At 47.5% G+C, this 23,447-nt stretch overlaps 1 protein-coding gene across 1 annotated transcript; it reads right to left on the bottom strand.

The window, feature by feature from the left end:
* Positions 1-141: 141 nt before the first annotated feature.
* On the bottom strand, positions 142-11,125 carry C2 (complement C2). The gene is made up of 18 exons (XM_029943307.1): positions 11,015-11,125; positions 10,665-10,871; positions 9,869-10,054; positions 7,980-8,153; positions 7,797-7,895; positions 7,468-7,601; positions 6,218-6,356; positions 5,467-5,607; positions 4,695-4,784; positions 2,349-2,489; positions 2,131-2,225; positions 1,922-2,033; positions 1,662-1,827; positions 1,476-1,552; positions 1,243-1,334; positions 906-1,032; positions 703-752; positions 142-549 (listed from the first exon to the last, which is right to left on the bottom strand). Exons 1-18 carry the CDS (start codon positions 11,112-11,114, stop codon positions 373-375), a joined length of 2,307 nt encoding a protein of 768 aa, XP_029799167.1. The 5' UTR covers positions 11,115-11,125; the 3' UTR covers positions 142-372.
* Positions 11,126-23,447: the final 12,322 nt, after the last annotated feature.

Raw genomic sequence — 23,447 nt, 5'->3', positions numbered from 1 at the left:
ACTCCCTGTTGACTCTGCTCTGGAGCAGAGTCCAGCAACTGTTTGTCCAGCAGGGTCTCTGACCTGCCTCCCCACAGTTCCTGGAATCATTCTAGCCTTCCTCTGCCCCCTGGCCAGCCCCCAGTCATAGACACAGACAGATGAGGAAATCATCAATTTTTATTAATTTCAAAACTGGGAAATTCCATGTGAAAGTGAAAGGAGAGTGAGCCAAGTACAGCAGAGGGTGGGCCCCTGGGGATTCCCCAGCTGGGATGTGTGCACGAGTCCTGGAGCTGGGAGCATGGATGGGTCATGGGGTCTGAGGGTGGAAGTTCAAGAGTGGGAGACTGGCAGATGCTGGCAAGACAACAGAGGGGTCAGTAACCACAATTAGAGGGGCAAAAAGTTCAAGATACCCTCCAGATGCTGCCTCAGCCAGGGCTGCAAGCGAAAGAGATTGATGTGAAAATCTCGTGGTGGTGGGATCTTGCCCTTGGGGGCCTTTTGGCGGGAGTTTTTATTGCTGTTGCCACAGGGGTTGTAGAGACCCCAACTCACCAGGCCCACCTGGAAGAAAGACAGAATGAGGTGGGAGGCTGTCACAGCCCCAGCTCCGAGCCTCAAAATCACTGGCTCATTCAAAGGCCTCACTCAGCCTCTTTCAAGGCCAAGATTCTGTAACCCCAGTCCCATGAGCTTTGTTCCCCCTTCTCTCCTCACCTGAAAAAACCTGTATCTCCGTTCAAGGAAAACTGCTCCCCCAGATTCTCCTGTCAGAAAGGAGGGACAAGAGACTGTCATCTTAACTCACCCTGCTCCTTTGTTACCAGGGCAGTGCACCAGTGCCCTGGCATGCATGCCAGCCACAGGGACATCGGTGCACTTTCCCTCAGGAATCCAGGCTTGGGGTGGGAGGGGCTCACCTTTGCAGGGATTTTCATCCTTCTCAGTCCCACTGCATAGGAACTGGTCTGTCACCACCTCTCTGACATCCGTCAAGTTGGGGAATGTGGTTTTGTCTTGGGAAACAACCTGGATGCAGCTTGTCCACTGCAGCAGGGGTGGAACAGGAGAGAAGGAGAGAATGAGCCATCTCATCAAGGGACACCTGGCAGCTCAGCTAGAGCTGGAAGAGGGGCAACACGGGATCAGATGGAGAAACCAGCCAGAGCTGGATGAGGAAAGGACGAAGAGAGACCTTTAGGGAGCTGCCACGGGGAGTCCCATTCTCCCGCAGCATCCCAGACCTGAGGTCCTCACCTCTGTCCCTATCTTGAGGTTAATGTCCAGTTTGCTCCCATTCAAGGCAACAAAATGAGCAGGAACACTCAGTTTGTTCAGAAGTTCACTTTCTGTGGTCAAGGAGAAAGAGATGTGGTACTGATCCCTATACTGAGCATCCAGGCCCCAGACGGGGGGCTGTTGCACAGCCCGTGTCGTCACTCCTAAGCCCTGGTGCTGGCTCTTCATGCACCCTAAGCCCCAGCACTCACCATGGTCTCGGCAGGTGCTTCCTGGGGGTCTCCGCAGAGCCAGATTTGCCTCCACCGTGCAGGGAAGGCAAATGGGCCTGGGGAGAAGGACAAGGGTCACACAGGCCCATCCATGGGGTCCTCTCCTCTGGGACTCCCCAGAGCACTCTCCCCCAGAGGATGCTCTCTCATCCAAGACTCCAGCACCTGGCATGTGTGGACATCTTCACTTTCTGGGCCAGCTTCAACAGGGCAATGTCATCACCATAGAACTCCAGGATTCCCTGATTCCTCTTGGCAAAGACATCGAATCCCGAGGAGATCACAGCCTTCTCAATACTGAAGTCTTTGCCCCACTGAGAGTTAGGATCCCCTGTGAACAATATGACAGATTAGGTTAGGGGCTAGGAACAAAGGGTGATAGCTCTGGCCATGGGGTCAGGAACCTAATGTGAGCCCTGCCTTACCTACAGTGACCCTCCACAGAGAGCTGTTCTCAGCATGGCGGAAGCAGTGAGCAGCTGTCAGGACCCATTGGTCTGAGATGAGGGCCCCCCGGCAGGTCTCCTGGCTCTTAGGCTGCAGGGAGACAGGTGATCTTCAGGGACTGCTTATGTCTCTGGCCCATGGCTTCTTCCACCTCTGGGATCCAAGCCCCATCCCTCCTTCCTGGTACCTTAATAGTGACATGCCAGGGTGTCTGCTCCTGGACAGAGGCATTGGCTGACATGTTCCCCACCCCACAGATGGTGTCCGTGAGCTGGGAGACATCTGTGGGTATAGGAGCAGAGGGGGAGGAGGTATGTGAGGGGCACTGTGAGCAAGTTCCCAATCTAGAGCTCTTGCTGGCTCCTCACCACCCACCGCACTCTGAAGAGGGCAAAGCACACTCACCTAGCATGTGCTCAAAGACCTGGTACAGAGCATTTGTGTCCTGCAGAATGAAGGCATGTCTCTCACCATCCTTCTTGGACCCCAGTTCATTCAGTTCTCTCCAGTCCACATCCAGCTTGCCCACCCCAATGGCATAGATGTCTGATGGGAAGAAGGAAATCACCAGAATCTAGTGGCTGAGGGGCTACCTCATGAGATAGGAAACTATCGTTTGGAATTTACTGGATCCTACAAAGCCCTAACTGAGCTGGACCGTCACCTGCTACTACCTATCTGAGCTCACTTCCAACACTCACCTTTCACTCCCTTCCATAGAGCTTCGTCAAAGTTCCACAAATTTACAAGCACACTCCCACACTAGGCCTTTTGTATAAGCTACGCCTCTGCCTGGCTCACTCCTTCTCAGAATGTCCACATGGCTCACTTTCTTACCTTTTCAAGTCTTAAATGTCACCATCTCAGCAAGGCCTTCCCGGGGCTCCTTGTCTAAAACGGCAATGCCTCAGACAATTCTATTTCCTCTCTGCTCCATTTTATACCTTGGCACATGTCACTATCTACCATGCCATATAGTTTCCTAATTTGTCTTGTTTAATGCCTGCAATGGGTAGAATTGTGTCCCTCAAAAGATATGTTCAAGTCCAAACCCCTGATACCTGTGGTGTGACCTTATTTGGAAATAGAGCCTTTGCCTAAAGCTTCAGAGAGAGCAGGGCCCTGCTGATACCTTGATTTTGGACTTCTAGGCTCCTGAATGTGAGAGAATAAGTTTCTGTTGTTTCAAGCCACCCAAGCTTGTGGTTGCGGCAGCCCTAGAAGACTAATACATTGCCCCTCCAGGATGACAACCCCAGCAAGATGTTTTTGTCTGTTTTGTTCGCAGCTGCGTCCTTAGAATGATGCCCAGGAGAGACTTTCAGTAAGCACATTTATATGACTGAATAAGGAGATCATGAGCATGCATGGAGGCAAACCATCAGATCTGGTTCCTCTGTAGAGTGTAGGCTCGAGAGAGGGTTCTGGAGCCATCTCTTCCCACTGGAGAACTTGGCCTCACACAATCATCCATGACCTCCCTCCCAGCCAGCCTGGGTGCCAGTCAGAGCTGCCCCAGGGCTGAGGCCCACAGAGTCCAGTCTTCCCTCATGCTTTGCATCTGTCTTGGCCCTTTTTGGCCCCCAGAGGATCCTGGGTGGTATGCAAAGAGCGAGATGCACAGATAGACTGGGAGACAGGCTTTTCTCAGGAAACAATCTATCCCTAGGCAGGCCAGAAGCAGTCACTGTGGGGGCTGAACAGTTATGTCCTGCATGTTTTTTGTGACTATGTCCCATCAGTTCCTGCTTCTTTTTGTTTGTTTGTTTGTTTTATTTTATTAAAAAAATTTTTTAATGTTTTATTTATTTTTGAGAGAGAGAGACAGCGTGAGCAGGGGAGGGGCAGAGAGAGAGGGAGACAGAATCCGAAGCAGGCTCCAGGCTCTGAGCTAGCTGTCAGCACAGAGCCTGATGCGGGGCTCAAACCCATAAACCGTGAGATCATGACATGAGCTGAAATCAGATGCTTAACCAACTGAGCCACCCAGGTGCCCCACCTGCTTCTTTTTAATAAGGTGTTTCTGAGCATTTAGCCCTCACCCAGTGATGCTGAGGCGTTAGGGAGGAGAGTTTAGTCTTTGCCTACCAGAAGCCAGAGTTTTAAAAAGGAATCTGCTTGCCCCTACAGGGCAGGTAGGGTGGGTGGCATGAACAGGAAAGAGAGGACCCAAGGGGAAAGTGAAGCTTGGAGGTGCAAAAGCAATTATCCTCGCTTATCAGGAGCACTCTGTCTGAAATTCGTTTCTGGCCAAAGATCAGTGCAATTTGTGTTTAGTCTGAACTGAGGAATTGTTCCTTTCGAGGCTGCAACTGCTACAGCATTAGTTATCTGTATCCCTGAAAGAGGAAGGCCAGGGACAGTCCCTACAAGGAATCCAGGCCTTTCCTCCCTGGACAGGTTCATGGCCACAATGGTGGCAGCAGCCGCTCACATATACTGTTCCTCTGTACCAGATAAGAGCTGAGCATTCGCCCCCACTGGCCTCTGAGGTAGGCCTAGCACCGTCCCCCTCTAGCAAATACAGAAACTGCCCACAGCCACAGCCAACCCAAGATGAAACCAAGGCTCAAAGTCTACAACTGCAGGGCAGTTTGGTTCCAGATTGTTCGGCATGATTCTCAGCTGCCTTAACACAGAACGACACAGCCTGGGATCTCACTGGAAAGAAAGCCAAGCTGCGGCCCAGGCTGCTGGCTGCCCGACTCATGCCCTCGCAAAGGCGCACAGCTGGGGGGGACAGAGGCTCACCCAGATAGTCGTTCCTCTGCTGGTTGATGTTCAAGATCTCTTTGATATTGTCAACAGCCAGCTTGGGAGAGCCACCCATGTTAGACTTTCCTAGAACGGAAGGAAAAGAATTGTCTGTTGAGGGAGTATATCCGTACTCCCCACAGCTCCGGAGGAGTGGGCATTCAGCCTAGGAATCTCAAGCTTTACCACTTCCCACATGAGTTTCAAGTATGTTATTTACTGAAATTCTCTACATTCCAGGCACTGGGTCAGGAGCTTTGTAAACTGTATCTCATTTGACTCTCCTGAAACTTCAGGTAGTGTGGATATCCTAATTATATAGGCAAGAAGAGCAAGTTCTGAAGGGGCCATGTAATTTGGACATAATCAAGAGATAAATGGCATCGCCCATATCCACTACACAATCTGTCCTTCCATCCGTGCACCTTGACATTCCTGTCCCAAAGCCGCCCCTCCACCCCTGTCTAGCTGACTCAAGGCAACTTTCCAGTAGTAACAATAATTGATATCTGTAATCACAAAGTACTTTTACACAAACTACTTCAATTGCTCTCCATAAAAGTTGTGTAAGGGAAGGAAGGCAGCTATGACAATCATCATCATCGCTGTCCTTCCACCGTCACCACCAACACTATTTCTACTACACAAACAAGAAATTGAGACCCAAAGTGGCAGAGGGAGAACCAGAATGCAGGTGTCTTGACCCCTCCCCCCCAATCGGTGCTCCTTCCACTGTGCCAGACTCACTTGCAGAGATGACTGTACCCACCGTCTGTCAGAAGGATGATGGCATGTCGGATTTCCTGCCAGGCCGCCGTGCTCATTCCGAGGCGTTGCATCTGGTTGTTCATCATGATATGGACACTATCTAAAGCCGCATAGGTGTTTGTCCCGGTTCCATTTTCATGGTCTGGATTATGTGAAGAGGAAGGATTCTCTTAGAGACTTCCCACCTACTGCCTGAGAGAAGGGAATCTCTCTTTTCCCCACCATTGGAAATGCATTTATAAACTGGCTTCATAAACTTGGACCTTAGCTATCCAGACAGAGGTTTGGCATCATTGCCTGTTCAGACACTAAAAGCCTTTCCCCTTAGAAATACTGCATAACCCAGTGGCCACTCTAAAGCCTCAAGATTCAAAGATGGAGTTTCCAAAGAACATGGATGGTCATTGCCATCTGCTCTCTACCACCCAGGTGGTTTCCTAATGACATGGGGAGACTCCAGCCTTTAGCCAACAAAACCAGCCCATGTAGTTCTGGCATCAGGAAGGAGCCAAACACCTGTGTGAAGCATTTGGCTGTGTAGAGTAAGCCATCAGCTGGTGGGAGCTGGGACTCGGCCACCATGAACCTGACTTGGAAGCCACCCCCATGTGAGGAACCTGAGCCCCAGAACCTGGGACTTGAATGTCACCAGAAGGCCTCACTCTCTCTCTAACTTGTCCAGAATCTCTTTGCAGGTACAGGCAGCTTATCCTCCTCCCCACCTCATCACCTTCATTTGATGACACGTGTACCTTTATAGTTGACATTGTTCAGACTATTGATCACTTCAGTCACATCCCTCGAGTTGTCGTGCAGAGCAGACATGATGATTTTGGGCTTTGATGCAAAGGTGATGATGGCAACACTCACATTGATCTCAAAGCTGAAGATCTGTGAAGGGCAAGTGAGAGGCAGCATGAGAGGCCCTGAAGCCAAAGGGGAGAGAGTAAGAGAGAAAGCCCAGGACCCCAGAGGAGGCAGAGAGCCAGCACCGAGACTGACAGAGGCAAGGGCCGCAAGCAGTCACTTACTAAGAGACTGCTGGTTGCAGGGAGCCACGACACTGACATTTGCAGGCCATCTAGTGTGTTTGATAGGCTCACTCACTCCTCACTGCATCCTCACATCAATTCTGGGAGGGGGCAAGAAGGCCCTATTTTATAGACGAGCACACTGAGGCTTGGTGCCTTGCCCGCAATCACACCACTGGTGCAAATGGAGGTACAATGTGAACCTGATCACATGAATCTAAGGCAGTTCTCTAACTGGCAAGGTTTGCAGCCTCACAGCTTACTGAGTTACTACTGGTCTTAAGAGCTTAAGGAACATAATAACTGCCTTCTTTAAAATGTAAGTGGAAAGGAAAACAAATATCTACATAAACTATTGTGAGAAGCATAATTACCAAGCAAAGTGCTGGCAAAGAATCTAAAGTAAGTGGCTTCCAAACTCTCCTGTTCATTCATCCTGTCAGTAAAAATATTTTGAGCACATACCAAAATATAGGCATTAGATTTATAAAAATTGACTCATATTTATAAAGTACATCACCATTCAAATATATTATACACATTTTAAATATAAAAAATTTGGAACTTTTCAAGGAAAGTCTTAAATATTAAGTTGTTGATTTAACTTAAATTGAAAATCATTCAACAAGGGTACCAGCACTTGTCTACCACACCCCACTGGTTCTTTTGTACACGTTCTCTGGAGACCACCATTCTAGATGAGGGGTTGGTTCCTGGGAAGCAGGACCTCAGCCTTGTTCATCTCTGATATCCCCCCGCACTCAGCACAGTGCCTGACGCATAGTAGGTGCCCCGGGAGTGTTTATGTGATCCTGTAAATTGAACCCATGATTCCTGCATGGAATCCCATAATCTAGGAGGACTTTTTGGAGGAGGTGGGCTGTGCGTGGGATTCTGAGGAAGGGAAGGAACTAGAGAGAGACAGTGGGCATAGAAAGGCCTCCTCTATAAACAGACTATGATTTCCTGACCCTGTCCACCATGAGGATGGCGCTCTCCTTGAAGATGTGAAAGTCGTCTTCAGACACACTCTGAGAAGCATCCAGGAGCAGGTAGAGGTTCAGGTGACCAGAGCGCTGGATTTGTATTTTACGACCCACGCTTTCTGGAAGAAAGATGGAAGGAGCAGATTCACATCTTCACCTCCCGCCAGCTCTCTTGCTAAGGGATAGGGCCTCCCTGCCTCCCCTCCAGTCAGCTCAGCCCCACTGAGCTTTATGGAAGCTCTGAGCACCCTCCGAGAAGACTGTTCCTCCCATTCCAGACCCAGCACCCTACTGTCCCCGCCTCAAACACTCACTCTTTTTCTTCTGGGTAGGATTGGTGGCTCCAAGTAGGTGGGACAAGGAGGCACCTAGGGCGGGGGCCACATCCTCAGGAAAGTCATAAGAGTAGGGCTCTGTGGGAAGAGCCACTGGGGTCAGTCAGGAGCAGAAGTGGGGCGCGCAGGGAATCTGGGGGGTCAGGGTGGCTGGCTACTCACGGCGGCATATGGGCTCAGTCCCGCTCCAGACCCCATTGCTCTGGCACTCCCGCTCCGCAGATCCAGTCAGCACCAGATTTGAGGAGCAGCGGTAGGTGACTTTGTCCCCAAGGCTGAAGCGGGACCCTGTCCTCACGGCACCCACCGAGATTCCTGGGTTGGGGCAGTAGCCAGCTGTGAGGGAACAAAGGAAGATGGCAGTGAGCAGGGACACCTTTCTCAGCCTTTCGGCCCTGCTCACCCCCTCTCCCTCGGGGTTCTTCCTCCTCTCCAGACCTGTGGGGCCTCCGTGGGTCATTTGGCCTCCTCCTTGGGAGATACCACAACTGTGCCTCCCAAGGGTGTGCGTGGGAAATCTTAAGTAGGGCAAAATGTTTAGAGCTCAGTGGCCTCGCATGCCAGCTGAAGCATCCCAGTCCCAACCCAGGGACTCAGCCTGCATCCATCCCAGAGCTCCAGGGAAGATGCTAGCTGACGAGCCCAACGCTGCCACAGATGTTTGCACTTCATAAACCACAGTGAGGCATCACTACACACCCACCAGGATGGCTAAAACTTGGATAATTCCAGGTGTCAGAGAGGATGTGGGGCGACCAGCACTCAGATACATTGCTGGAGCCTCTACTAAAACTAAACATATGTCAACCTGTGACTGGATAATTCCACTCCTAGACAACATGTTCATATGTTCAGAGAGCTTTACTTGTAATAGCCCCAAACTGGAAACAACCCCAGTGCCATCAACGAGAGAACACATAAATAAATTGTAATCTCTTTGTATAATGAAACTACACAGCAATGAAAAATAACAAATGGCTAAATCTCACAGGCAGAATGTTGAGTAAAGAAAGCCAGATGCCAAAAGAGCACATTCTATGTGATTCCACTTGTATGAAATGTAAGAATGAGATCAACTAAACTATGGGGACAGAAGTTAGAATGGCCAGCCTGTGGGCAGGAGTGGACAGGAAGAGCCTCCTGCTTTCCCGGGCACGTCCTCTACCTTGCCTGGGGATTACGCAGGTAGACACGTGCAAATGTGCACGGAGCTGAATATGTAAGATTTGTACACTTAGGTAGATTGTACCTCAATTTTCAAATCAATTCTATTTATGTTTGAATCAGTGGCTATTTGTGCTCGCTTTGGCAGCACACATGCTAAGATTGAATCAATGGCTATTTGGCAGAGTCATGAATATGAGTAGAGAACCAATGGCTGGCCCCCTGGGTCATGGCATGGTCCTAACATCTCGTGGATTCCGTGTCTTCTGTATTACCCAGGGAATCCTGGGTGCCCCACTTGTATCAAGCAGAGCCCCTCACCATTGACATGGCCAGCAATAAGTATGACAAAAGTATATGTGTCCTTACCAAACCCCAGGCACTCTTGCAGATGCTTACTGATGTCAACTCACTTAATCCACACGGCAACCCCATGTGGTGGCCACTCTTACCGTCTCCATTTTAGATGTGAAAATTGGAGCACTGAAAGGTTAAATAACTGGGCCAAAGGCTGCCCAAATCAGAGCCAAGCTTGGGCCCAAACTGTCTGCAGAGGCAGGCACTAAGGCACAGCGCTCAGCTCCCTCTCAGCACGCCATCCCTACAATAGCCCACTGGGCCCGAGCACCAATCTTGCTTTGAGGTACTTAAAAAAGCTGCACAGAGTGTGAGGAGTCTTCACATCAGAGCCCAACCTTAGCACCACCTGCCTCAGCCAGGCTCCCTGCAGGCTGGTGATGTGTGACCTGTAGACCTCAATTTACCAAAATTCAGGAAATATTATTTTGACATCAGAAACACCAGGCTCCTGGTCTCCAGGCACACATCTGACTCCAAGGTTCCCAGGAGATCCCAGCCCCCACGCGGCCATCGGTCAGGGCACTCACCGCCGTTGTCACACACGGCTGTCTCCCCATCCCACATGCCGTTGGGGCGACAGTGGCGCACAGGTGAGCCCCGCAGTGTGAAACCGTCCTCACACTCGAAGCTCAGGTTGCCGCCCACAGGGTAAGACCCGAGCCGTGGGGTGAACATGCCATTCTCAAAGGAAACAGGACCTGGACAGCGAACAGCTGGAGGGAGAGAAGGGGAGGAGGATATAGGTACGGACGGAGGACACCTGGGCTGAGTGATGCTCGGCTCGGGCGCGTGGGAACAGCCAGCTGGCTGCCGACCTACTGGGTTGTTGCACGTGAAATCCCTGCTTGCGGCAATTGGTTGAATTTTGGCAATTTCACACAGTTCAACTTAATAGATTGATAAATAAGCACTTCTCTCAGACCTCTGAGGGCATTGTCACCCCAGCCTCTCCCCTGGGGGTCCTCAGATGTCCCACGAGTGGACAACCAAACAGGTTAACCCCTGGCAGGACAGGGGACTCCAGCACACATTCTGTATGATTGGGACTATGCAGTCAGTTGTTAAATATTTTTAAAAAATCATCCCGAGTATTTAAAAAACCCAGCTTTAGTATCCCCACGATCTCCATCAAAGCCTTCCTCCAATGCCTTGCTGTGGACAATGGCATTTTCCAACGATGTTGAAAAGCCCTGTGGAAAAGCAGCTCGGCCATCCCTGGCCCATCACCTCGTCAGGTTAAGCCCCACCCTGAGCAACTTCTACATGGAAGTTGCGGAGTGGCCACTGGTGGGCACCGTGAGGAAGGCCCCCAGAGAGCCTCACGTTTGCAGACTGCCTTTGTCAGCTGGGTGGATCTCAGGGTCTGCCACCGTCCGTTGCTCTTGCACAGCCGCGATGCTGGGAATGGGTAGCGGCCCACGGGACAGGAGTAGGTGAGGACACTCCCAGGAGCCCAGCCTTGGCTGAGGGTGAAAGTGCCACCGGAGATATTCACATTCTGAGGGCAGGAGGGGGTGGCAGCAGCCAAGCCTGTGAGCATGGGACACAACACAGAAATGGAGAAAAGATGAGAAAAGGAAAGCAAGAGGGATTGTCCATTTACAAGTGGGAACCCAACTCGGGCAGCACAGCCCTCGCCCACGGGACCCCAGCACCCCCTCCCCTGCTCCTACCTGGGTACAGGGGCAACAGGCAAAGGAGAGCCATCAGTGGATCCATGGTGTCCACCTTGAGGCAGAGAGAGGCAGAGAGCCCGCAGAGGGAAAAGGTCATCTGACTTCCCGAAACCCAGAGCTGGCTCAGCAGCTGCTTTATTTGCTGCCAGAGAAGGAAAACTAGGGAGTGGCAAGGGGAGTGTGTTCTTGGGGAGGGGGAGGGAGTCAGGGATTGGGGGCTGAGCTGAGAGGGTGAAGCCCTCGTCTGTCTCCCTAATCCCAACATATCCTAGTCCATCAATCTGCACTATTCACTTTTTATACTGCCCTCAGCCTGCACCCCCTCACACGCGTGCACACACACATGCTCAGCGTGCATCATCTAAAGCACACAAACCCACAAACCATCCGAGATATTGCGAAATCGTTTATTTAAGTAAAGTTTCAGTTTTCTCCTGGGTGCCCAAGTGGACTTTATTTCCTGAGAGCCGGGGATAGGACTGCTTCTTGACCATAAACCTCCAAGGAATACAGGCTAATTTTCTCAGAAATTCTATATAAATACGAAGAATCACAATCTTGTTCTTCTTGCAACCCTTCCCCAGAGAAAATCTGGAGGTAGAAATGAAATCAACATTTAGTTTTGAAGATTGCAAGATGGTTAAAACACTTTTACGGGAAGTCCGGTAGAAAAAAGTCCCAATTTATAACATAAATAAGTCTGGGATGGTTACCCAAACAACAAAAGTATTTGGGGATTTTGGCTGTGTCTTTAAATTACAACCTGCAATTGTATGAAATGTCAGAAGGAGAGAAACTCTAAACTAACATGTTAATCCCTCCATCCCACAGAAGTCTCTTTAATACTTTATCAAACAATGTGGGATATGAATAAATAAGATCAATTAAAAATAAAGATGAGGGGGGCCTGGGTGGCTCAGTTGGTTAAGCATCTGACTTCAGCTTTATCTGAAGTCATGATCTCACCGCTCATGAGTTCAAGCCCTGTATTGGGCTCTCTGCTGTCAGCCCAGAGCCTGCTTCGAATCCTTTGTCTCCCTCTCCTCTGCCCCTCCTCCACTCATTCACATGGGCGCTCTCTCTCAAAAAATAAACATTTAAAATAAATAAATAAATATACAAACAAACAAATAAAAATTTTAAATCTAAAAAAGCCTGAGTGGCTCATTGTTGAGTGTCTGACTCTTGATTTCAGCTCAGGTCATGATCTCAGGGTAGTGGGATCAAGGCCGCACATGGCTCTGCACTGAGTGTGAAGCCTGCTTTGGGATTCATTCTCTCTCTCTGTCTCTCTCCTCCCCCGTCCCTCCCCCACTCACACATATGTACCCACGTGCTCAGTCTCTCTCTAAAATCGACAGATAGATATGAAACATCTCTGAAGTGATCATTTAAGTTTGTGAAAACTCATTTGATTTACAAATAACTTCTTAGATAAAAATAGAACTACCCTATGACCCAGAAATTGCTCTACTAGGTATTTACCCAAAGAATCCAAAACCGCTGATTCAAGGGGGCACATGTACCCCAATGTTAACTGCACTATCAATAACAACCAAAGTATGGAAAGAGCCCAAATGCCCATCAACTGGTGAATGGATAAAGAAGATGTGATATATATAATGGAATATTACTAGGCCACCAAAAAGAATGAAATCTTGCCATTTGCAACAACATGGATGGAACTAGAGTATATTATGCTAAGTGAAATAAGTCAGAGAAAAACAAATACCATATTATTTCACTCATATGTGGAATTTAAGAAACAAAACAGAGGCGCCTGGGTGGCTCAGTCGGTTAAGCATCTGACTTTGGCTCAGGTCATGATCTCACGGTTCATGAGTTCGAGCCCCGCGTCGGGCTGTGTGCTGACAGCTCAGAGCCTAGAACCTGCTTCGGATTCTGTGTCTCCTCTCTCTCCTCCTCCCCAGCTTGCACTCTGTCTCTCTGTCTCTCTCTCAAAAATAAATAAACACTAAAAAAAAGTTAAAAAAAAAAAGAAAACAGATGAACATAGGGGAAGGGAAGCAAAAATAAGATAAAAACAGAGAGGGAGGTAAATCATAAGAGACTTTTTTTTTTTAATGTTTTATTTATTTTTGATACAGAGAGAGACAGAGCATGAGAGGGGGAGGGGCAGAGAGAGAAGGAGACACAGAACCAGAAGCAGGCTCCAGGCTCTGAGCCAGCTGTCAGCACAGAGCCCGACGCGGGGCTCGAACCCACGAACGTGAGATCTGACCTGAGCCGAAGCCGGAGGCTTAACCGACTGAGCCACCCAGGCGCCCCCATAAGAGACTCTTAAATGCAGAGAACAAACTGAAGGTTGCAGGAGGGGTGTTGGGTGGGGGGATGGGCTAAATGGGTGATGGGCATTAAGAAGGACACTTGTTAAAAAAAAAAAAAGAAGATGAAGGACACTTGTTGGGATTAGTACTAGGCGTTACATGCAAGTGATGAGTCACTAAATTGTATTCCTGAAATCATTATTACACTAAATGTTAACTAAGATTTAAATTTTAAAATATATACACACACATACAAATAACTTCTTCGAAACACATATGCAAAATAGGGCTCAGCTTGGACAAAACTGACTGAATGCAGGAAGACCATGATACCCTTGGTGTTGGGGGTCTCAAAGCTGCTGCTGTGCCTCTCTGACACCCAGTATCTGTTCTTTTTCCCTCCTTCTACAGTAAGATGTTTAGCAGAACACATAGTCACCTAGCTAAAGACTACATTTCCCAGCTACCCTGGCAGCTAGGTAACATGTGACCTAATTCTGGCCAATAGGAATTGAGTAAAACTGATATCTATATATCTATATCTATCTATATATATATATATATATATATATATATATATATAGTTTCCAAATTATACCCCTAAAATAAAAGGGGAGTATGTTCTTCCCTTTCCATAGGCTAAAATTTAAATCTGATGGTAGGAGCGCCTGGGTGGTTCAGTCCGTTGAGTGTCTGACTGTTGATCTCAGCTCAAGTCATCATCTTGCAGTTCATGGGATTGAGCCCCACATCAGTCTCTGTGCTGACAGTGCAAAGCCTGCTTTGAATTCTCCTTTTCTCACTCTCTCTCTCTCTCTCTCTCAAAATAAATAAATGAACTTTAAAAGAAAATTTAAAAAAGAAAATATCAGTCTGATGGTGATTCAAGCACAACATCCAGAGGATGGTGGAGCAAACAGACAGAGAAGCGTGGGTCCCTGACACTGTCTTGATGTCATACCAGCCCTGCCCTCCTACTCATACTGTTAACAGAGAAACAAACTCTCTTAAGGGTGGTGGATATTAGAGATGTTCACAAAGATTCTGGCTTTATCTCCCTTCAGTCACATAGTGGGGTTGAAATTCCCTATCCACTTGCACTGACCAGTGAAATATAAGTGACATGTACCATCTCTAGATGGAAGCTTTATGAGCCAATGGAGTCCTCACCACACTCCTTTCCCCGTGTGGCAATATTCGAGATGGCGGCTGCTCTGTCAGTCAGCTCACAGTCCTGAGTGACACCAAGAGCACTCCTCTGCCGACCTCCATAGGATATGTACGTAATATGAGCAAAAAACAGATCTTTGTTTTAATCTATTACATTACCACTGCTGTTGGAAAAAACAGATACCACCCAAAATTTAGGGGCTTAAAAACATAATTTCTTCTTTATCATGATTCTGAGGGCTGGCCCGGTGATTCTGCGGCTGCTCTTGCCTGGACTCACTCATGCAGCTGCGGTCAGCTGACAGCTGAGATCAGCAAGAAGAGCTTGCTCTCTCTCCCTGGTCTTTCATCCCTAGCCTTGCTGAGCATAAGCAGTCTCAGGAGAGCATTCTAAGAGATCCCAAGCAAAGGCTGTATGGTCTCCTGAGGCCTATCTTCAGAAGTCATATAATGTCACTGCCTCCAGTGGTTCTACTGGTGACCGCAAATCAGCCAGTAAGTTTATCTCATGATGTGAGGAATAGCAAAGTCATATTGCAAAGAGGCACACACACTAGAATAGGAGAGATTTATGGCCATACTTTGCAAACCACTATAGCAACTAAGATTCCAAAGTTGTTAGTTATCAGGACATAATGACCTCTCATCTGACTGAATACTAAGTCCCTGAGTTTTGGGAACCTTCCTTAGGCCACTGCTATGAACTGAATAATTTCACCCCAAAATTCATGTCCTGAAGCCCTAGCCCCAATATGACTAAACCTAAAGATGATAGGGCCTATAAAGAGAAAATTAAAGTTAAATGAGGCCATATGGAGCATTGATCCAACAGGTGTCTTTATTTAAAAAAAATTTTTTTAATGTTTATTCATGTTTTTTTTTGAGAGAGAGAGAGACAGCGCTTGAGCAGGGGAGGGGCAGAGAGAGAGGGAGACACAGGATCCAAAGCAGGCTCCAGGCTCTGAGCTGTCAGCACAGAGCCTGATATGAGGCTCAAGCTCACAAACCATGAGATCATGGGCTGAGCTGAAGTTGGGCGCTTAACTGACTGAACCACCCAGGCGCCCCAGGACAAGTGTCTTTATAAGAAGAGACACCAGAATGCTCTCTGTCTCTGTCTCTCTCTCTCTCTCTCTCTCTCTCTCTCTCTCTCTCTCTCTCCCCCCTCCACACCTCCACACCTCCCCTCCACACCTCCTTCCCATCCCCATGCGTCACAGAGGAAAGGCCACATGAAGATGGCTGTCTGTAAGTCAGGAAGAGAGTCCTCACCAGAAACCAACTAGGTTGACACACTGATCTCAAACTTCCAGCCTCCAAAACTGTGAGAAAATGTATTTCTGTTGTTTGAGCCACCCAGTCTAGGGTATTTTCTTATGGCAACCCAAGCAGACTAACACATCTGCCCAGCTCATATGTAATAGCTGCTTTTAAGTAAGGGGGTGCCTTTCTTTCATGACTCTCTCCCAGCATTTGTTAAGTTAAATAAACTTAGCATTGTGTTAGAACCCATTATCCCTTCTTCCTTAAGTATTAAAAATTGCAAGTTTTCCACTGGGCCCTTAAGAGTATGCTCTTAAGAAAGGGGTGTGCAGGCACCAGGGTAGCTCAGTCAGTTGAGCATCCAGCTCCAGCTCAGGTCATAATCTCATGGTTTGTGAGTTTGAGCCCCACATCGGGCTCTCTGCTGTCACACAGAGCCTGCCTCGGATCTTTGGTCACCCTCTTTCTCTGCACTTACCCCGTTTGCTCTTTATCTAAAAAATAAATAAACATTTTTAAAAATTTTTATGTCTTTATTACTTTATTTTGAGAGACAGAGACAGAGAGAGATCAGGGGATGGGCAGAGAGAGAGGGAGACACAGAATCTAACGCAGGCTCCAGGCTCTGAGCTGTCAGCACAGAACTCGATGCGGGGCTCGAACCCACGGACCATGAGATCATGACCTGAGCTGAAGTCGGACGCTTAACCGACTGAGCCACCCAGGCGCCCCTAAATAAACATTTTTTTACAGAGTATGCTCCTCAATTTTTCTTCTCCCTGCCCCCTGGCTGCAATGCAGAAAGATGGGTATAAGACAATACAGCCACCTTAGACCACAAGATGGAAGTCATGTGTTGATGAAGACAAAGCAACAAAATTAAAGAAGTTCTGCTCCCCAATCCTGCAGGCCTACCATGACTGCCCTGGACTATTGATGCTCAGCCCATTTAAGCCCCTGTTGTGCTAACCTTTGTTTTAGCAGCCAAACATGTTTCTAACTAATACACTTAGCCAGAAATCTATTTGGGAGCCAAAGGCAACACCCATGGACATGTGCTTATCAGGGTCTAATCTAAGCTGCTGTAATAAAGACAACCCAAAATGCAGTGATTTAAATAAGGTAGAAGTCTATATCTCTCTCATGTAAAAGCCTCAGTGTAAGCAGACAGGGCTGATATGGCAAGAGTGGCCCTGGCTGGCAGGGCACAGTTGCCCACCAATATCACTCAGGATTCCAGGCTCCTTCCATCTGGTGGCTCTGCCATACCATTCAGAATTGTCCTTGCCTGCATGGTCAAAAGAAGTCTCCATCAAGTCTGCATTCCAGTCCCAAGGAAGTGGAATGAAAGAAAAAAGGCAGGGGGGGCCCTGGGTGGCTCAATCAGTTAACCACCCGACATCAGCTCAGGTCATTATCTCATGGTTCCAGAGTTTGAGCCCCACACGGCTCTGTCCTGACAGTGCGGAGTCTGCTTGGGATTCTCTCTCTTCCCCTCTCTCTCTCTGCTCCTTCTCTACTTGTGCACTCTCTCTCTCAAAATAAATAAATAAACTTAAAAAATACTCTTTAAAAATTTTTTATGGTTTTTATTTATTTTTGAGAGACAGAGAGAGTGCGAGCAGGGGAAGGTCAAAGAGAGAGGGAGACACAGAATCCGAAGCAGCCCCCACGCTCTGAGCTAGCTGTCAGCCCAGAGCTGGACGTGGGGCTCGAACCCACGAACCGTGAGATCATGACCTGAGCCGAAGCCAGACGCTTAACCGACTGAGCCACTCAGGCGCCCCAAAAAATACTCTTTAAAAAATAGAAAAAATAGGGGACAAGTAGGGACATGGAAATTCACCTAACTCTTCCACTTACATTCTATTGGTAAAAACTTGGTTATATGACAGGCTGGGAAATGTGGTCTCTAGTTTGCTTACCAAGTGCACAGCTGGAACTCTAATACTATATTAGAAGAGAATGGGTATTATATGGAAACCAATTTGACAATAAACTATTATAAAAAAAAAAGAAGAGAATGGATTTTGGGAGACAACAGCATGCAAAAGAGGAGGTTAACTATGACGGGAAACTGTTCTCGGAAACGCCACATTGCCTGGTGGTGAATCAAGGCAAACAAAGAAGTGGGTCCCTGGAGTTGGGTCCCAGTTCCAGTTGTCCATGAGGCCCAGTCCAGTGTGGGAGGACCATGACTTGAGAGGCTCTGGACCTGAATACATCAGACCTTTATTCCCTTCCTTAGGCTCCCAAGTAGATTTTCAGTAGATTCCTATTTGGTGAAGGTGATCTTGGCTCGTCTATTTTTTGCATCATTAAAAAGCCTGGCAAATGCAACCTGTTTTCACCCCAGATGGAAGGAAGGAGGTAGATAATGCTTAAAATGACAGCCCCTCCACTCCTGCCAGTGTCTCCCCTCTTGTCCAGATTTCTTCTCATCAATCCAAGGTTTCTAATACTTACTTCCAGGGAACCACTTCTAAAGGCAGAAAGCAACACACCATACTCTGCAACTTATCTCCTATCACAGGTTAAATAAAAAGAAATGATGGGGGTGCCTGGCTGGCTCAGTCAATTAAGTAGCAGACTCTTGATACAGTCTCAGGTCATGAGATCGAGCCCCCAGGTGGGCTCTGCACTGAGCATGGAGTCTGCTTCAAATTCTCTCTCTCTCTTTCTCTCTCTCTCTCTCTCTCTCTCTCTCTCTCTCTCTCTCCCTCACCCACCCATGCATGCTCTCTCTTTTTCTCTCTTTCTGTCCCAAAATAAAAACATACATGCATACATATGAAAGAAATGATGATATGATGGCCCCTCAAGATCCCCTACTACTCCCATGAAGAGCTCAGCTTTTTGAAAATTTCCTACGAAGAGTAAAACAGCTGGTAAACCGGGCAAGGCCCCTGTTGTGTAGGCTTCTTTTGGCCACAGTCTATTCTTTGTCCATCTGGGCACTTAAACGTGGATCTAACGGACATCTTAGGATCTGCCACCCTCAACCTTCCGTGGTGACTGTAGTGCCAATTCCCATTTCCAGATCACCCCTGCTTTTGGAAACTAGGCTGACTTGGCCTGATTCATAGCCTACCTCGTGATTTTAGCTGTGGGATCAGATTACTCAACACGCCTCTATGTTTGTGGAGGATTTGTCCTTGTCTCACTCACAACATTTGGGCCCCACCATTGGGGAAGGCCAATGACTTACAATGGCAGCTCCTTGCCTGAAGGTTTCCCTCCTGTCCTGCTCCACTTGTGTGCAGAAAGCTGGGAATGCCAGATAACTAAGGCCCCCTGAAAGCTGCCCTCAGTCTGTAACCACAAGAAATGGGCATTTAAATGTCCCAGCTGGCTCACTGCCCACCATGGGGCAATTGTGATGCTCTACACAGCTCCAGGGTCCTCAGTGGGGCTAATTTCCACTCATCTGCAACAGTAAATTTGCTTGTCTTTTATGGACTCCCTTCCTTCCCTCTCTCACTGTCCCATTCCCCTACCATGTTTCCTGGCACCACCTCTCAAATGCACGATTTGCCCTTGAATCCTTGTCTCAGAGGCTGCTTCTGAAAAAGAAGACTTCATATTAACAGGACCTGCTATGTGCCAAACAGTATTCTAAACCCTTTATGTGTAGAAGCTCATTTAACCCTCACAAAAAGCCCATGACCCAGGTTCTGTCGTTATCCCCACTTTACAGATGAGGAAGCTGAGGCACAGAACTGTTAAATGACTGGCCCCAGATTCCCACAGGTGCTAAGTGGCAGAGCCAGGGTTCAAACCCAGGCAGCATGGCTGCTGAGTCTACATTCATAGCCCACGTTCCAGCGCCTATTCCTAATACTGTCTCTGAAGTAGCTTTTCTGAGCTTCCTGAATTCCCCTCTAGGGCAGGGGATGTCCTTCCCCTGGACACCTGCCTCTTGCTATCCCCTCTCCTGTGACATCTTCTCTATTCTCCAATCCGTCATCCTTCAGGGAGCTCTCTCAGTCCTCCAGATTCTTACAGGGCCTACACGGGACGGACGGACGTCTTCTAGCTCTTTGGGTGCTCACCTCAGCCTCCCCACAGAGAGGACACATGGGGGGGTGTCTACTGAAACACTCAAGATTATACCTCAGCAGAACCCCAGTCCTATTCTCACTCTAAGTAAACAGCATCCTTTAGATCAGCAACAAACGTGTCTTTGCTTTCTAGTCCTTCCACTTCTTTTTTTTGTTTGTCGAGTTTTATTTATTTAAGTGATCTCTATACCCAGCATGAGGCTTGAACTCACGACCCTGAGCTCAAGAGTCGCAGGCTCCTCCCTCTCTCTCTGCCCCTCCCCCACTCGTGCTCTGTGTGTCTCTCTCTCTCAAAAATAAACAAACATTAAAAAACAGTCACAGTCTCCTCTGAATGAGCCAGCGAGGTATCCCTTTCCACTTTTTAAATAAAATATTTACATTAGGTCAGACTCCACTCACTTCCTCTAAAATAGGCCACCGCTAGGGCACTAGGTGCACACCACCCCATCTGACCATGCACTGACCTACATATGTTGGACTAACTGCCCAACTGTAATCTTGAGAAAACTTTACATAAATCACCCTTAGTGCCTCAGGAAGGGTTATGCCCAGGCCCTAGTCCCTCCCCCTTCCTAAGGCTCCTCTAAGCCTCTGAACCCCAGAGGCCACGTTGCAGACCTAGACTGTGGGTCAGGATACTGAACCTCCTCTTCTAACCCATCCATTGCATAAACAATTCTTGAGAATTAAGCAAGGTATCAAAGGTAGAGTGGGGACCTCCCAAGAAACAGAGGCCCGTCCCTAACCTCCCATAAGGAGCCATAGCTCCTTCACGTGGAAACCAGTCCTGTAAACAACCAAGCCTGGGACATACTAGCGTCTTTACCTGCCCACAACGCCGCTCCCACCTCACCTCTGTCCATCCCATCCTCTGAGGTTTCCCGGTCACGGGGGCCAACGATGCATGTCATTCCCTCTCCCGCACTTCTTGCCACCTATCAGAGAGGCTGCCCTGCGTAGCCCAGGTGAGAGGGTGGTGACCATGACTCATGTATTCAGGGGTCAGCTGGAAGAGGACAAGGGAAGGGATGGCCTCAGGCTGTACCTCCCTGGATCCCTCTCTCACCACCTCCATCCCCCGGGTCTGGACGTGGATTTGGTGGGAAGGGGACCTAACTGCTCCTCCTCAGCTCTTTCATTCAAAATGCTTCTCAGGGGTATTTGGCTTGCTCAGTCGGGGGACCATGTGACTCTTGATCTCAGGGTTGTGAGTTGGAACCCCACATTGGAGGTAGAGATTACTTTTTAAAAGGTTTTTTTTTTTCCAATTAAAAAAATGTGTCCCTTATGTTTTCCTCCATATCCTGGGGCGTGTGTGTGTTGTGGAGGTAGTGGGGAGATCCATTTCCTTTCCTCTTCTGAACACTAGCTCCCTCCTACCAAAAGGGCAGTGCTAGGGTTCAAGGAAGGGCAGTCTCCCACTCTCACCTCCCAAGTGCCAAGGGGCAGGGAGAGAACTTTCCAGTGTAGAAGGGACAAACATTCATGCCTTGCTTTTCTGCCAGACTCAAATGAAAGGTCAAACCCTGGCAGAATTCCTCATGCCCTCATGAGCACACAGCACACACAGCCCCAGTGTACTAGAAGGAATTCAGGCTTTGACTGAAGACAGCCTAGAACCTCAGGTTTGGGTTGGCACATGTATTAGCTGTTGCACAGCCTTATTTACCCTGTTGTGTCACCTGTCATGCAGGGAGCCAACAGCAAAATCCCTTATGGTACCTGTGAGAATTAAATTAGGACTATCAAAATGAGCGGTTCTTTTCCCTACAGGTGTGGAAGGGTGGTATACAAAGATATTCACTACACCATTCATTGTCCCCACGAGCAAACATTTGAAAATAACCCATGCCCACTAGCAGAAGAATAATAACGCACTGCACCTTGTAGTTTGGACAGTGGAATACTGTGTACCCTCTGAAAGCTTAAGGTTTATGAATGTGTTAAGTGTCATGTCTCAAGATATTATCTGTAATATAATATATACTTTTTAACTAAGCAGACACGCAAAACCATGTATACGGGCTGCTGCCATTTATGCAGAAAAGAGGGGGAGAGGCTGTAACTACATATGCTCCTTATATGTATACGATTTCTCTGGAAAGGTATACAAAAACCTGGATTGGAGATTTGTCTTTGGGGAGAACTGGGGGCTGGGAAATAGGGTGTGGAGCAAGGAGAGAGACTTACCCTTCACGAAATCTTCTTCATTTCTCTTTGCATTTTTTACTGGGTACATGTTGTATATATTCAAACAGATGAAGGGAAATATAGGAAGCCAGAGGAACAGGTCTGGAGCCAGGCAGGAAGATTCTTGCAGAGAGTCTCTGGGGAATCTCAGCACCTCTTTTGCATCCTCAGACTTATTCCCAGCAGGGAAAAAAAGCCATTTTACAGGAAAAAGTGATTTGAATATCTGCCTAAATGTTCCAATACACCAAAAGAGCCACCCTGCTATTACTAACAGGAGACCCTTATGCATCCTCTCTGCAGACTGAAGTTTTACAAAATAAAAGAGAAAGAAAAATAAAATAAAATATGATGAACCTCCACATACCTATCACCCAGCTTCAATAATCAGCAATATATGGATAATCTGTAGACTCATCCACTCCTTCTGGGATTACTCTTAAATAAATCCAAGGCATTACATTACATTTTACCTGTTAATATACATAAGTATGCATCTCTATAAGATATGTACTCCTCCTTCTTTGAGAATGCAACAATAATACAATTATCCCACTTTTTTAAATATCAGCCATAACTATTTTTAAAAAATTTTTGTGGTAAAGTGTACATTAAAAATTTACCATCTTAGACATTTTTAAATTACAGTTCAGTGGCAGTAAATATATCCATACAGTATTTTGATATCACCAACCAAAAGGAGTGGGAACAGAGTCATAAAGAAGCAGTCTGTATGTGATTGAAATTAAGCTGGTATAAATTCAAATTAGTGTTATTAACTTTAGGGTATTAAAAGTAATCCCCATGGTAACCACAAAGAAAATAACTATGAAATATACACAAAAGTAAATAAGAAAGAACTTTAAAATGTTTCACTATGAAAAAAATCAACTAAACACAAAAGAAGACAGTAATGCAAGAAATGAAGGACAAAGAAAGTTATAAGGCATATAGAAATAGCAAGGGACACCGGGGGGTGGGGCTCGGTGGGTTAAGCAGCCAACTCTTGGCTTAGGCTCAGGCCATGATCTTACAGTTCGTGAGTTCAAGCTCTGCATCCAGATCCTTGCTGACAATGCAGAGCCTGCTTGGGATTCTCTCTCTCGCTTCCCCTCCCTTCTTATGTTCTCTTTCTCTCTCAAAATAAATAAATAAATTTAAAAAAATTTTTTAAAAAGAAAATAAATAGCAAAGTGACAGAAGTAAGTCCCTCCTTATCAGTAATTACTTTAAATGTAAGTGGATTAAACTCTCCAATCAAAATACAGAGATTGGAAGACTGGATTTTAAAAAAATACAGGGGTGCCTGGGTGACTCAGTCAGTTAAGCCTCTGACTCTTGATTTTGGCTCCGGTCATGATCTCACAGTGGTTCGTGAGTTCAAGTTCCACATTGAGCCCCACATCGGGCTCCAAGCTGACAGTGCAGAGCCTGTTTGGGATTCTCTCTCTCCCT

Source organism: Suricata suricatta, chromosome 7 (assembly GCF_006229205.1).
Source record: "Suricata suricatta isolate VVHF042 chromosome 7, meerkat_22Aug2017_6uvM2_HiC, whole genome shotgun sequence".
In the NCBI taxonomy this organism is placed as follows: domain Eukaryota; kingdom Metazoa; phylum Chordata; class Mammalia; order Carnivora; family Herpestidae; genus Suricata; species Suricata suricatta.
Note: the sequence above shows the minus strand (reverse complement) of the source record. Positions and strands in the feature narration are given on the sequence as shown.

What these genes read in the sequence shown, in the direction of transcription:
- C2 (XM_029943307.1), bottom strand. Translation starts at nt 11,114, where the DNA reads ATGACCTTTTCCCTCTGCGGGCTCTCTGCCTCTCTCTGCCTCAAGGTG. An exon ending in GGATGAAAATCCCTGCAAAG is followed by an intron (nt 753 to 905) that starts GTGAGCCCCTCC and finishes CCTTTCTGACAG; the next exon opens with GAGAATCTGGGGGAGCAGTT. An exon ending in GGAGATACAGGTTTTTTCAG is followed by an intron (nt 550 to 702) that starts GTGAGGAGAGAA and finishes TCTTTCTTCCAG; the next exon opens with GTGGGCCTGGTGAGTTGGGG.